This window comes from Alternaria conjuncta (assembly GCF_024043145.1).
Source record: "Alternaria conjuncta strain BMP 0040 chromosome Unknown scaffold_1, whole genome shotgun sequence".
Taxonomy (NCBI): Eukaryota; Fungi; Ascomycota; class Dothideomycetes; order Pleosporales; family Pleosporaceae; genus Alternaria; species Alternaria conjuncta.
The window spans coordinates 1748737-1763155 of record NW_026250090.1 but is presented as its reverse complement, the minus strand read 5'-3'; the positions used below and the strand labels follow the sequence as shown (position 1 = coordinate 1763155).

The 14419-nt window shown below is 52.9% G+C and overlaps 5 protein-coding genes across 5 annotated transcripts; 4 read left to right on the top strand and 1 right to left on the bottom strand.

Annotated features, from left to right (window-relative positions):
• Positions 1-1792: 1792 nt before the first annotated feature.
• On the top strand, positions 1793-4333 carry J4E85_000648 (uncharacterized protein; the record flags this gene model as incomplete). Its single annotated transcript, XM_051464938.1, has 1 exon — positions 1793-4333. The coding sequence occupies one exon, from the start codon at positions 1793-1795 to the stop codon at positions 4331-4333; it is 2541 nt and encodes an 846-aa protein (XP_051331459.1).
• A 1311-nt stretch (positions 4334-5644) lies between these two features.
• J4E85_000647 (uncharacterized protein) lies at positions 5645-6113 on the top strand (the record flags this gene model as incomplete). The annotated part of the gene is made up of 3 exons (XM_051464937.1): positions 5645-5682; positions 5763-5870; positions 5921-6113. The coding sequence occupies 3 exons, from the start codon at positions 5645-5647 to the stop codon at positions 6111-6113; spliced, it is 339 nt and encodes a 112-aa protein (XP_051331458.1).
• Positions 6114-7214: 1101 nt separating this feature from the next.
• On the bottom strand, positions 7215-8177 carry J4E85_000646 (uncharacterized protein; the record flags this gene model as incomplete). The annotated part of the gene is made up of 2 exons (XM_051464936.1): positions 7215-7989; positions 8026-8177. The coding sequence occupies 2 exons, from the start codon at positions 8175-8177 to the stop codon at positions 7215-7217; spliced, it is 927 nt and encodes a 308-aa protein (XP_051331457.1).
• Positions 8178-8700: 523 nt separating this feature from the next.
• J4E85_000645 (uncharacterized protein) lies at positions 8701-9357 on the top strand (the record flags this gene model as incomplete). Its single annotated transcript, XM_051464935.1, has 1 exon — positions 8701-9357. The coding sequence occupies one exon, from the start codon at positions 8701-8703 to the stop codon at positions 9355-9357; it is 657 nt and encodes a 218-aa protein (XP_051331456.1).
• A 1146-nt stretch (positions 9358-10503) lies between these two features.
• J4E85_000644 (uncharacterized protein) lies at positions 10504-12667 on the top strand (the record flags this gene model as incomplete). Its single annotated transcript, XM_051464934.1, has 7 exons — positions 10504-10714; positions 10778-10999; positions 11051-11228; positions 11280-11470; positions 11522-11891; positions 11947-12019; positions 12077-12667. 7 exons carry the CDS (start codon positions 10504-10506, stop codon positions 12665-12667), a joined length of 1836 nt encoding a protein of 611 aa, XP_051331455.1.
• Between the last annotated feature and the right edge of the window lie 1752 nt (positions 12668-14419).

Below are 14419 nucleotides of genomic sequence, written 5' to 3'. Positions count from 1 at the left end.
CTGCCATCAAGCGTGTGAGGTCTGGCTATAGTGGTCATGTCTGCATTACCAGGAATTGACAGGAAGTTTAACTCGATTGGCCAAATTGCGCCTCAAGGGTTAGACTTCACAGGCAAGACGCATTGATGGTCTAGGTACTACCTCATACAAAGAAAAAGCTGAACAGGCCTAGAGCCTACATTAGACCAACAATGAGAGAATATGGAGGCGTAGCGTCTATGTAGGCTCGAGGGTGTTCTAATTTTTCCTTGAATGGGGTGACCGCGTTTCCAGCATCAGCTGCGATCTAAAATCGGAGATATCATCCAAACCTTCCGCTCGTGGACGATATAAGGGACCAGATTAGACTTATGACACCGGCCCTACATTCGAAGTTTAATGATTGTTTCGTGCTCGAACGACTCGGGTGACCTGTAAAAACGTGGAGTAGGTAAGTTTAGCCTGGTCCAAGGCTTGCTCTTAGCCGCCGATCTCTCAATAGTACTAGATCTGGACGCGTGCAAGCGTGTGCGTTTGGGCTACGGCACACTGTGCGTTTCCCCAGACAAGGCGACCCTGGATGCTAGACGTAGTCGTGACGTTGGGTCCTGGAAATGTAGCCGAGACATGCTGCGGGATGCCACTAACGCGAGAAGACTTCTATACGAGAATACAGATAAATAGGACACGATGGAACACAGCATCGTGCACTTGAAACGCAGGCGGGGGTTTCACGGCGTGAAGAGTCTTGGAAGGACCGTTAGTTTTCAGGACGAAAAGCGCAAGCATGTGACAGCGCCCGTTTTCCCGCCCGGCAAAACGGTGTAGTCCGATGATAAGGAACCCCCGCATAACAAATGGGAGAGGTGCCTGTGGGAGACACGGGTACCTGAGTGGAGGACCGCACGACACTGTTGCCGTCGCTCGATGGACTGGGAGGGGTACAGGGGGATTCGCTGGCTGGACAATGGCGCCGTTGGCCTGCAAGACCGACGTGGCTGTCCATGTCCCGCTGAATTTTCGATATTCGATACTTCCCGCAGCGCGCTGCCATGCACCGTACCGTCGTCCGATGTGTTGTCCCTGCGGCCTCGCTGGAAATGACGAGAAGTGTTTTTTTCTTAGGCACCGTGGCTCACAGGCCTGGCACCAACTGCGCGGTGTTGGTCGAGAGATTGAGTTGGCGATGCCGGGGCGTGATTGGCCCCGGCGTGATGAGCGAAGCCATGCCAGGTGGGTGAGGGTGGCGTTGGGTACGCTCGTGTCGGAAACGAGGCAGCTTGAGCCGAATGAATCGGCGTCGCCATACAGAGATGGATGGAGCTGGAGTGATTGATAGAGCTTTTTGGGTCCCAGATTTGAGAGTTCGGCATGGTGCGTCGAGGCAGGCGCTGAACAACGTGACGAGTTCTGTGGTGGCAGTCGCGGTGGGCGTAGCAATTGCCCGACGAAACTGAGGCTATTTTAGGTAGTCGCAGATCGGCAGGTCGAGCCACAACCCTGGAGGCAAGCACGGTTAAGCCTGAGCCTGCCAGCCGGTTAGGAGTCTGAGGAGTCTGACATCACGCTCCCTCCCGCTGCATTCACATCATTCGCCTCGCCGTCCATATCACTCTACCTCCACTTCCATTTTCACGATTCACCAGCCGTTTGCGCCAAGTGCTACCCGCCGCCAAAGCCCGTCCACCATGCAGCCCAACCGCGTATAATCGCTTTCTCACGCTCGCGCCGCCTATCGCGACCGCCGCGACTCAACCCTCCACCCTATTCCCCTGCCTTGCTTCTGTCGCTGCCCTGGCGCTCGCACAGCTCCATGTGGCTGTTTGGGCGAAGACGCAGAAAGGCCGCTAAATTCAGAGACGGACCCACCGAGGTTACAGACAGGAAGCGGCCTGTCGCAGAGCAAGCCAGCACGACTCAGACGGCAAATGGACCGCGACGAGGGCCCAGCCAGCGACAGCGCCGGCGAAGGGGTAGTTCACGCTCTACCGCATCGGTACGCGACGTTGAAAAGATGCTTCCCGAGCCCGCTTTTGCCAAAGACTGGGTGGTCCAAACGAGCGCCGAAGACATCACCGCCCTGCCCAAGCAGCACCGCTTGGCTCACAGCCCGCACCTGCGCCCAATAACCCACGACCACGCCGGAATCCCCTACAACTTCCACGACCACTCCCATTCCAGCCTGCCGCCCTCAGCAAAGGACCGTGGTAAGCTGCAGCGACCCCAGTCAATGCGCAAGGATATGCCCGGAGACTCTTCCCTGATCCGCCGGAAGTCGAGCAAGAGGCGAAAAGAACATGACCACGTCCGCGAAGAGGAGATCCGCGCCATGTCATTACCAATGCCCCAGAAACGTCCAGCCGCCAGCTCGGGAGGCATGCTCCGCAGAGACAGCAAGAAGGTCAAGGGCGCCCTGAACCACCGCTTCGAGCGTCCCACGTCAAACGTATCGCTGCCCCTCGAAAACTCCGTACATTCATCCATGTCTGGCAATTCAGAGAACCGTGCCTTCCGCGTGAGCGCGCTCGACATGTTCTCTCCCCGCCCGACTATCCGCGTCTCCGTCGGCTCCAACCACTACGCCAGCGACCGCATGTCGCCCAACACCTACAGCGACAAATCCACCCGCCGACCCATTAGCAGTACAGACGACAAAGCGAGCCGAAGGACGAGCCGGATCGACGACCTCGCCGACGAACTCGACGCCGGAGCACTCCGCGATATCCTAGAACGAGACAAGAGGCGGAGAGAGAAGAAGGCCAAGGCCGACCAGGAGCGGTTGCGCAGGAGACTAGAGCGCCGTGCAGAGAAACAAAATGCCATGGAAGTAAGAGGTACGCCCGCGACTCCCAGCAAGGAAGGCACCGGCATGGTCGGTCTCGGTATCGAGCGGGAGGCGCCTATGCCCATGGAGGATGTCCGCCCATCTACGCCGCCTCAGCCCCAGCAACTGGAGATGCCCGTCACACCCCGTGCTGAGTACAGTCAATTGCCGACGCCGTTGGAAAGCCCTACAGAAGACCCCGTTGTATCTGATGCCCGAGCTGTTCGTTATTCACGAGGCAGTGCTTCCGCACAAGTACACACACGCGGACCTTCCAACGCTTCAATCTTGCCAGAACTCATCTCGGAGAAGCTTGCACACGACACGCCTGTAGATTCTATTGAGCACGCGACCGATCCTACCCGAAGCGGCTCGCTGCATCCCGTCGACACGGCCGATACCTTTGTCACGTCAAAACAAGGTTCCTCTACACGCCGGCGTAGCTCAGAGGGCAGACGTATGGGTGTATTTGCATCTCTTTTCCGAAGAGGCAAACGCAACTCGCCAGACCAGGCACGGCCCACACCATCAGAGATCTCATTTTCCAACACATCGCGAGAGTCCATGTCTCGCCAACCCCTCCCGCCTCACCTGGTTGGAACCGCTCCTCCTACTCAACCAATTCAGATCAAGAGACCTTCCAGCGTACCCCGACGGACAATGTCCAAATTCAGGGAAGACCTACCGGAATTCCCCCTGTCACCTCCAGATTCAAGGGTGCAGTCGCCAGAAGTCCCTTCCACAAGCGTCATCGCCGCTCGCCGTAGAAGCCAGCATCTCTCAGACCTCCGTGTGGGGTCACTTCCTGGAGATCGCTCAGATTCTCCAGTCAGTCCAGGGGCGCCTATCAATGTCATGTCGCAATCACTCGCCTCTGTCGACTCTGAAGGGTCGTGGCTCTCTGGTAGACCACCCAAGCGATCATCGAACCGGTCGCAGATGCGCGCCAGTCTGACATCCTCAGCCCCGCAACGCAATGACGATTTCAGTGCGTCCTACGAGGAATTAGGCATGGCGGACGATGAATACTTCAAAAAGTTAACCCCGCTGCCAGACCAAAGAGGTCGATCTCCTTATGCAAGCGATGATCGGGGACGCAAGGCTAGCAGCACGCTCATGACGCTAGACGCTGCTGCTGAGTCGGATGAGGAGGCTGAACCTACACCTGCGCAGATGCCTTCTGGCCAGGAAGAAGAATTTGTCCAAGGAAGCGTCGTTCGCCAGCCCACCATCATCCATCGCCGACCCCGGGTTAAATCGACTGAAGGCCTCCTAAGCATGTTTCTCGATGATACTGAGGATCCATCATCCAAGGTTGCCGATATGGGGCAAGAGTCACCGGACCCGGACTCACCGACGTCCCCAACGTCGGATAGTGAGCCAGTCATGCTTCAGCGCGCTAGAAGCGTCGATCTCGGGAAGGGTCACGTTCGTCACCTCAGCGCTGGTTCCGCTAGGCTCCTGGACATTCAGAAGCGATCTAGTACACCAGTACAAGGCCGATCGCACGGGCTGTCCGGGCAAGAGTAACACTCCCATTTTCGATGATTGATTTGTTTCAGGAACACGCATGCATGCCACGCCGCGCCATTCATTTTGCTTTCCTTTGTATCCTGTCGCTCTTTACCATTTCCTTGCATGTCTCTTCCAACTACGACCACTCATTTGTATTTCCTTGCCTATCTCTTGCTTTTTCTGGCTTGGCTGCATGCGTCTCCTGAACCAATCGACCCTTGGATGGATGTGCTCGCTCGGACTACCTACCTGCATTCGGATCGTCTTCCAGACTGCATAGCGTGGCGTTGGTGTTTGTTTCAGAGTTATTTTTCGGCATGTTACCACAAGCTGTCTGTGGCGGCTTCTGTGATGCCCTCATTTCCGGTTGTGATTTTTTGGCGTGTTAGGAAACATCTGTAGTATATAGACGGGCTTGAGGCCTGAATTCGGGATTTGGATTGTCACATTGTATAACGTTTAGGGCAGATACCACGGGCACGGCGTCGAGAAGACGCTGCGTTCACCACTCTTTATGAAGAGACTTTAGTTTAAATCAGCTGTATCAGCTTTGTATCTTGTATTGTCGGGCCTCCATGATGCTTTCCCTGGTGTTCTGACGTAGCGTGTACGTCTTGTAGGCTACTTGAAATGGCGGTGGTGCAAGGAAATCTTAACCTAGCATGGCATCTCGCGCGACACAGAGATGACTGCTACGTCGAACACGATACCGTGAGCCGTGATTCTCTCGTATCCATTGCCGCATCTAACGTACGAGGCTGTTCAAAGGCAGGGGAAGCACATGCATGCCGCCGTCGCCTTGCCAAAGGAAGCAGGAGGACCCTGGTGGGGCAAATCGGGCGGTCGGGCAAGCACGTCATCTATCATGGCAGCCCCTCTGCGCCGCGAGTGTACAGTAATCCGCGCTTTATCATCATAACGCCAGACCTAGGAACCCTTTAGAAACCCTACTCCCTCGTCCGTTCCATATACCCGCCGATATTTGAAATTGTAAGTACCAAGTCCCTATCTCCAGCTACACTCCGCCCGCCATCACAGCGAATCTTCGATTTGCGCAGGGACTCGAACGGCTTTGCCGAAAAATAAGCGCATCAGAATTGTTATCGGCAACGGCGGCCAGTTCATTCCATCAGCCGAATTCTTTGAAATCGCCTTCCCCTGCTGTCTCATTACCCTTCTACATATACTATGTTTGCGCCGTCGTCCTTCCGAGCCACCAGAACACTGCTCACATCTGCGCGCCTGCGAACAGCCATCCACCCCACATCGACCGCAAACCTCTACCGACCACTCTTCACCCAAAAGTTCTTCTCCAACACCGCCAAAATGAGCGACGAAAAGCAGGGTGTACACAACCTCATGAAGTGAGTCATTCCCATCGCATCTCGCACGAAATGCGCGACGTCATATGCCATCGGCATGCGCTGACGCGACGGCATCGTAGGACGAGCGACTTCGACGAGGCCATGGCTGTGAAGGACACCCTCATGGTCCTCGACTGCTTCGCGACATGGTGCGGCCCTTGTAAAGTGATCGCTCCCCAGGTCGTCAAGTAAGTATCCGCACTGCCCTGGCAGCTAGCCGCGACTAACCGTCTTCTAGGTTCTCCGAGAAGTACCCCAGCGCGCGCTTCTACAAGCTCGACGTCGACGAACTCTCCGAGGTTGCGGGAAAGCTCGGCATCCGCGCCATGCCCACCTTCATCCTTTTCAAGAACGGCGACAAGGTTGCCGAGGTCGTTGGTGCCAACCCCAAGGCCCTCGAGACCGCTATCCAGAACAACCTCGAGGCATAGAGCGCACAACCCAAGACGCCCCGCAAGCACCGACGATCGCGTCCAGCTCCAGACTAGACTCGGATATTGAATAGACGGATACTGTTTTGTTGAGGGTTTGAATCATGGGCAACAAGCGGGGAAGTAGCATCGTGATAATCTTTTCCAATATCAATTGCTACAAACATCTTGCACTTGACCATTGGGGACTTGAGAACCAAGAGCATTCCAAGGTCGGTTCATAAGCTTTCAGTCCAATCCCAGACTGCCCCCGCGCCCATCTCCCATGTGTCGTGGTTCTGGAGATGATGCGCTACTCCTCTGATTACTCTAAACGTCACACCATGCGATTCTTCAATATGGTGTTCTCTCAGATATGCACGTTAGTATCTAGAGTGTTGAACTTGAGAGCCGTGACGAAGATCCTGAAGGTGCGTCGCGGCTGCTAGATGTATCACTGCCTACTCGCACTCGCAGAAAGTGCGTACAAAGGACACCTGAAGTGATCGCATGCTGCAGCAGTGTTAAAGTTAGCAACGATTATGTGAATGGCATTTGCAGGCGTAACAGCTGTTCAGCCGTACGCACTGCCGGCTGGGCAATGTGAACGGTAGCATTGTGAATATGACTGTAGCTTTCATTCCGGAGAGTTTGCCTTGGGTCGGTCGCGATTACCAAGAACGATTGGAAAATTGATATTTGTAACTGAACTGAGGTAAATGGAAGGTGGGGCTTGGGCCAGAGGAGAAGGCACGGCTGGAACGCTAGTGGGGTCCTGCATCGTGCTGCAATGCCATCCCCAGACTCCCTCACCATTTTCGCACGTCGTCATTGTATAAAGCAACTACTTCCATTTTAATTTCTTTCTTTCGCATTCAGACTCTAGCTGGCTCGGTATGCAAACTAGGCTATCTCTAGAAATTGGATGTTTTCTCAGAACATCAGCGCCTGCGACAGCTACTTCCACCTTCGAGGCCGCACGAGTTTTGTTCCAGCCCTAGCTTCTCAATAATAAAAACTGCGCAACACATATCACCAGTTTGCACTTAGGTACGTCAGGAAAGACCACTTGCAACAAGAAGGGCGCATCTAGTACAAGCTCGGTCTCCGCCCGCCAACTTCTTAATTCTCCGGACGCCCAAACTTTCGTTCGTGACGAAAAGGATTCAAGTTCTTTGCAAAACGCTTAACGCGATTGCGCTTTGAATCCTTACGCTGCACACCTGATACTCGCTGCAAACCACCTAGAGCCGGCTGGTACATGTCACTGCTGATAGTCGGCACACGTACAGGTGTACTGTGATGCTCTGACACTGCAGATTTGTGTTCAAGCGCTGATGCGTTTGAAGGTGTGATGATCTCGGACTGCGGGCGTTTGTGCTTCGATTTCTCTTCTGATATACGTGTAGTTTTGGCGGCAGCAGCAGTTGTGGAGTGTCGTTTTGGGGCGGCTACTGGTTGCTGAGAGAGATCGCCGAGATGAGTATGGTTGGAGCTTTCGGGAAGATATGAGTCTGGCTCAATGACTGGAAGATCTTGGTCCGAGTCGTACTCTTCAGCCGGCGGTGCAGGGAGTGGATGATCGGGTCGAAGGAAATCTTCTGCCGTTGGCTGACGGATCAGGCCACTATTATTACCATGCGTAGTGCTCTTGGGATGTTCGTTCACATCGTGACCGTGCAAGGGGTATGGCGGTGATCGTACAAAGCCATAGTCTCTTCTTTCCCTGTTCATGATTGGCTCAACGTACTCATTGTGGTCGGGCATATCGATAGAGTGCTGTTCACTAGACTGCATATCATCCATGAAGGTGTTGTACGAGTATGCCAGCGGTTGGGTTCTGCCGAAATTGTTCTCCACGGCGGCCTCTGGATGATATTGTGGTCCAATATCATCTCTAGACGGATACTCCCACATGTGTTGACCTGCGTACATAGTTGGCCGTGTGAGAGCAGAGGAGGGTGGTGATAACTGCACTGGCTGTGACGCTGAGAACTGCATAGACGAAGAGCCTTCTAAAGGCTCTATCCCAGATGGTGTATTGGGACGTGATGAGGGGTACGGAGCCTTTGTTCCTGTGTCCATGCTTGATGTTCTCAGTATCCCTAGTACACGTCTTGCTCGGATGAACCTTCGCGATTTCGTGGTAACTGAAGAGGTATTAGATTTCTGGTTACCTGTTTTTCGAGTTGAGGTCCAAGATCAGATGCGCGTGATAACGAGTTCCTAGTGTGGATCGAATGCACTGTGTGGCAGTGCGGCACAACGGAAACGCCATGAAAGCCTGGTTCAATCATAAGGAGCTTAAGGAAGCGGGTATCGTGAATGACATGGCGGAATTCACAACCATCAAGTTCGTCAGATTCACTGCGATGCATTGCTTCAGACACCAAAACATGAATGTACTTGCCAGATCATTACGTGCATAATACCTGCAGGTTCCGCATCTAACCAGCAGCGACTGAACCATCAATAATCAGCATACGCCTCACGTTACATACTAACATTCACATGTCGACCATACTTTGATATGTGTTGCTGACTTGCAGGGCAGAGACGCTGCGAACTTCATCCTCCACAATCATACACAACTTTACCTCCACCCACGATGTTCTCACCACTTGGCCAAAACCCTATAACTCCAAATCGCACTGCACCGGCTCCTGTTACCAGCAGTCGGTGGGATAACGCTCGAGAATATCGGCGTAGGGTGCAACGAGCGCCTCAGATAGACCCTCGCACCGATGTCTCGATCCCAGATGTAGAACAGCATGCCGAATTCTGGGTACGAAAGCTCGTCCTGGCTATGATAAATCTCGAAGACATCAAGGATCCGGAGAATTCAAGCGCAGCTAGAATGTTCCGACCAGAAGCGTACGACTCTCTACTGCTCGAGGCGACGTGTCGCGAAATCTTCTCAGCTTTAATCGACCGGTGCAAGAGCGGCTTCCGAGGGCCAGCTCAGTTCAACAAAGCCCTGAAACCCCACCGAGGTCTTGAGGCTGATGCTGATGCGACGTGCGCAGAGCGCATGCAAAATGTAGTAAATGCGCTACTTTGGAATAAAAGAGTTGCGAAAGACGTGTTATTTGAGGACTGGAAAATTCGGCTGCTTGTAAACCATCCTTTGGCTTACGATAAGGAGAAGGATTCGCAGAAGGGCTCGAACGACCAGCGGAGAAAGAGATTGGAATCTGAAAGGGAGAAGCTGAGGCAAACTGAACACGAGTTGCTTGCTTATCGCTCTAGTCAGGAACGATCATGATGCAGCCGTGGAGGAGCGAAGTAGCGGATAAGGCAGGACTATGGAATCAACTTCATATGGATCAAGTCAACGGGCGAAAGTGTAAGCTTGATCAGTGTAATCGTAAACTTTCCAAGCAATGATTATCAGTGAAGACGTACCACCGAAACCATTCTTTAGTTATTGAGTCAGCAACGTGACCCGGAGTCTTCGCCAGGTGTGCAAGGAATTTGAAGGTGGCCGTTACAGATCCATCGCTCGCAATCAGCACTGATGATCGGTCTGCGATGCGTTGCTTCAGTAGTGCTGAGAGATGGACGCTGCGCAGCGCTGGAGGTGGGTGCGGAAAGAGAGGGGGCGATAGCCAAAAGCTGCCTAGTCCAGGCGGGGCGTGCTTGGCGCTTGGACAAGGACACTGCGACCAGTCCACACCTTTCTTTCAGGATGGTAGTGGTTATGCCGATGATTTCCTTCACGCCTCCTTCCTTGCGTCTCAAGGCCCGATGGCGACGCAGCCGTTCGAACGCGTCGGTCATTGACAGGCTACCTTCCGCTCAACCAGACCACCGTGACGAAGGCTTCCTTACGCCCAGGAGCAATAGTAAGACATGATGAGAGCTTTCAACACTCCCGAGGTCACTTGGGCAAAATACATCGGAGCAGATCTTCAGGATAAGGGTTGCCACATTGCTTGATGAGGAAGGTCGCGATGTAGGGTTTGTCAAGATATTGTCAGATCTTGGACGTCCGACCGTCTGGGTTTACTACCGGATGGCCAACAACCCCTTCATATCTCATTTCGCTTTTCATTGGGTGCTATCTGCTTGGCCTGGTATCGAAATGCCTGCCAAGATTAGGTCACAAACGTTCAAGAACGGCGCAGCCGTTAGCATCGCTCGGCGCCAACCGCTTATCCGAGATACCCAGAAATCCAAGAACGTAGGATGGAATTCGAGCGAGTACCGAGCGCCTTGCACAGTCAGTTATCTCTGGGCGATCAGGGTACCGGGAAGATTGTCTGGTGCCGAGAACGTTGTGAATGGTAATACAGTGCCACGACTTTGCTGAATGAGGCAGCTCGCAATCCGAAGGAAGATGCCATGGAGATTTATATAACCCAGCGAGTCGGCCGAAGTGTTTGAGAGAATTACGTTCTCACCTGCCGCCATGTCTACAGGGGCAAATCTCGAGATCGTTGACGCCGCATTGGCGAATGCACCTCGTCTTCACAACGACACACGGGGCAGTGCGAGCTTGGAGAAGCACGACAAGTTTGTGTCAACTTCCGAGAGTCTTGTTGGCCCCAATGGCGAGCAATACCCTACCGAAGAAGACTGGGGAAAGCTTCGTCGTGTATATGGCAAAGTCAATTGGATGAGTACGCACATCCTTTCTACAGGGTCTTCATGTACCATGCGCTGACGTACCAAACCACTACTAGTCTACATCATCGGTGTTGTAGAAATGTGTGAGCGTTTTGCTTACTACGGAACAACCGCCGTCTTTGTCAACTTCATCCAGAGAGACCTCCCCACCTCAGGACCCTTCCCTGAAGCTGGCGCTGCGGGCGACGGTCAACCAGGAGCCCTTGGAATGGGCCAGCGTGCTAGCACAGGCCTTGTTCAATTCAACTCATTCTTCTCGTACATTATGCCGCTAGTTGGTAAGTGCCATCTTTGTTCCCGAGCAAGACTTGTACTAATCTTTTCATTAGGCGGTTGGGTTGCTGACGAATACTGGGGCAAGTTCAAGACGATTTACTTCGCCATTGCCGTTGCTACACTCGGCCATATCCTAATCATCATTGCCGCGATCCCCCAGGTCATGGGACCAAACCCCGAAGGAGCTCTTGCTTCGTTCATTCTGGGCCTGATTTTGTTTGGTACCGGTGTGTAAGTGTGTCCGCACGGAACGCACTCAAACCATATGCTAATTACTTGCAGGGGCTTTTTCAAGTGCTGCATCTCTCCGCTCATTGCGGAGCAATATGAGGCCAGCCATCCGCGAGCTTTCATTCGCACCGAGCCCAATGGTGAACGGGTTATAGTCGACCCGGGCATCACATACTCGCGAGTATACATGCGTTACTACCTTCTGATCAATGTCGGTGCGCTGGTCGGCCAGGTCTCTATGGGTAAGCAATATCCGTTGAACCGTGCGATGCGGTAGCTGACGTCCATCACAGTATATGCCGAGAAATACGTCGGCTTCTGGCTCTCCTTCACATTACCAACTATTCTCTTTGCACTTTGCCCGCTTCTGATGGTTACCCTCAGCAAGCACTACGTCAAGAAACCCCCACAAGGTGATGTGCTGGTCAAGTCCATGAGAACATACGGTTTGGTTCTGAAAGGGCGCTTCTCGCTCAATCCCGTGCGTACGTGGAAGAACCTCTCTGATCCGAATATCTGGGACGCTGCAAAACCAAGCAAAGTCGCCAACAAGCCAGTATGGATGACTTTCGATGACGCGTGGGTGGACGAAGTTCGACGTGGCATCAAGGCCTGTCAAGTATTCTTCTGGTTGCCAATCTTTTGGCTGCCTTATGGCCAAATGTAAGTATCGTTGGTACCTTGGATCCACGTAAGACAAGCGCTGACCGTCTTCAAGGACCAGTAATCTGGTTTCACAGGCGTCCACCATGAAGCTCAACGGTGTACCAAATGATGTGGTTCATAACCTAGTACGTTCTGAAGACTCGAACATATGAGAGAAAACTTCTAACGCGAATTGCTCATAGAACCCATTCACGTTGCTGATCTGCATTCCGATATTCGACAAATTTATCTACCCGAGGCTTGCTCACATGGGTATCAACTTCACACCCTTGAAGAAGATCCAAGCTGGTTTCGTCTGCGCTATGCTCTCCATGGTAGTCGCAGCAGTCATCCAACACTTCATCTACCAGAAATCGCCTTGCGGGGAGTTTCCAACAGACTGCGATCAGCCCCCGGATCTCTCAGTGTGGACTCAGGTTCCTGCATACATTCTCATCGCATTCTCGGAGATCTTCGCCAGCATCACGGGACTTGAATACGCATTCTCCAAAGCACCGAAGAACATGCGATCTTTGGTGACTGGTATGTTTTGGTTCACGCATGCTTTCTCGTCTGCCATCGCCCAGGCCTTTGTGCCGTTGGCTGGTGATCCATTGCTCGTGTGGCTGTACATGAGCATTGCCATCCTTACGTTCCTTGGCTGGGTCGGTTTTGCCTGGACTTTCCGAAGCTTGGACCGAGAAAACGACACACTTGACAAACTCCCGGAAGGTGGCTTCCAGTCTAACGCTGAGTACACCGCGGCGAAAACTGAGAACGTGGAAAGGGCTTAATCTCAAGAGCATCGCTTACTGTTTAATATTTTAGGTCTCTGCTGGACTGTTACATAGCTTGTGGAATGGCGAAGGACGATTTTATACCCTATGTGCAACTCTTTATAGCTCGATGTGAAGCTCAAAGCCAGGCCTGCAGTCAACATTAACATGCAAGCATGCAAAGTAGATGACCTAATGCAAGTGTAGGCTCTAGACCTGCAGCTTTTTTCTGGTATGAAGTGGAAGCAGTGGCCATGACTGAGAATGATGAGGCAACAGCCGATAACATTCGCTCCGCGGAGGCTACCGAGGCTTCTGACACCGTCACGACCACGCACGCGTCTACCAAAAGTGAGCAGTCTTTTGCGACTATAGCAAGACTCTTTCGCCAGAAGATCAATTATTCCACCTTAGGATGGAGAAAAGGGTACTCACGAGCTGACGAAGTCATTATCACCTTCTCGCCCGCACATCACGTAAAGCAGTAGCCGGCTTTATCGGTTGGTTCTTGCAAAGCGTCGTTCACCTGGGCATGCTAACACCGATATTACAAAGCCCAGTCCCATTCATACCATCGTGCTTTGAAAGAAAAGATCGCGGCATGAACAATTATTCCCGACAACATACGTCAGATCCGTCACCTTTTTAGGGCAAGCGCCGCCTCGGGGAGCATGGGCGACGCTAAATCCAAGGCTCTAGCCATGAACACATCAAAAGTTCTCCAGCGAAAACCCACTTTCGCATCTCCCGTCACAAGCATTCGAAGAGGCCCCAATTTTAAAAGCATAGCGTTTTGCTTATGTATCGGAGGCCTTCCTGCCTTTTCCGATGATGGCTCGCGGGCGTCACGTCACGGAGATAAAGCTCGTGGCGGTTTTCTCAAGCTCCTAAAAGTTGCGAAACGGTCTTCTGATTAGGCCCTGTAATCTTTTTTGGCTATCCTTTTTTGCCCTTCCTGTTATGGCGTTCTTTTTACAGTACAGAGCTCTCCAGCGACATGTGAAGGAAGAATTACAACGCGTGACTGAAGTCTCAGACCCACTGACTGCTCGTACTGCACGCTCGCCCGACGAGGTACATGGGTTGGGGGATTCAGCGTTACCTAAAGAGCTGGAAAAAGGTGCACCGTTCACTCGGATTCCAGGCATCACGCTGAAAGAAGATGGTAACAACGAGCTGTACTACCAAGTTGATTGGAGCGGGCCCGATGACCAACACAACCCAAAGCAATTCTCAACCCTACACCGTATTGGTGCGACGTTACTCGTATGCCTTGTCGCTTTCGTTGCGACGCTCGCATCTTCCATCGACTCTGCAGTTCTCACCAGAGCGTCTGCTGAGTTTGGGGTTTCAGAGGTAGCGGAATCATTGGCTACTGCACTCTTTTTGGTGGGCTTCGGCTTCGGGGCTCTTTTGCTGAGGTAAGTTGGACGAACGAATCGCATGTAGACTATAAACTGACTTCGTATCTTCACATTCCAGCCCGCTCTCAGAGCTCCTCGGACGATACCCAGTCTATCTTGGTTCGCTCCTCGTCTTCGCGTGCTGGACTCTAGGATCCGCTTTAGCCCCGAATTTTGGCGCCCAAATTACCTTCAGATTCCTAGCTGGGTTTTCTGCTAGCACTCCTCTCACGGTTGCGGGCGGCTCGGTGGGGGACCTATGGAGTCCAGTGGAAAAGACATTCGCCTTTCCACTATTTGCGATACCCGCGTTCGGTGGACCAGTCTTGGGTGAGTCTTTCGTTTCCAATCCGCTTCTTCAGCCTCA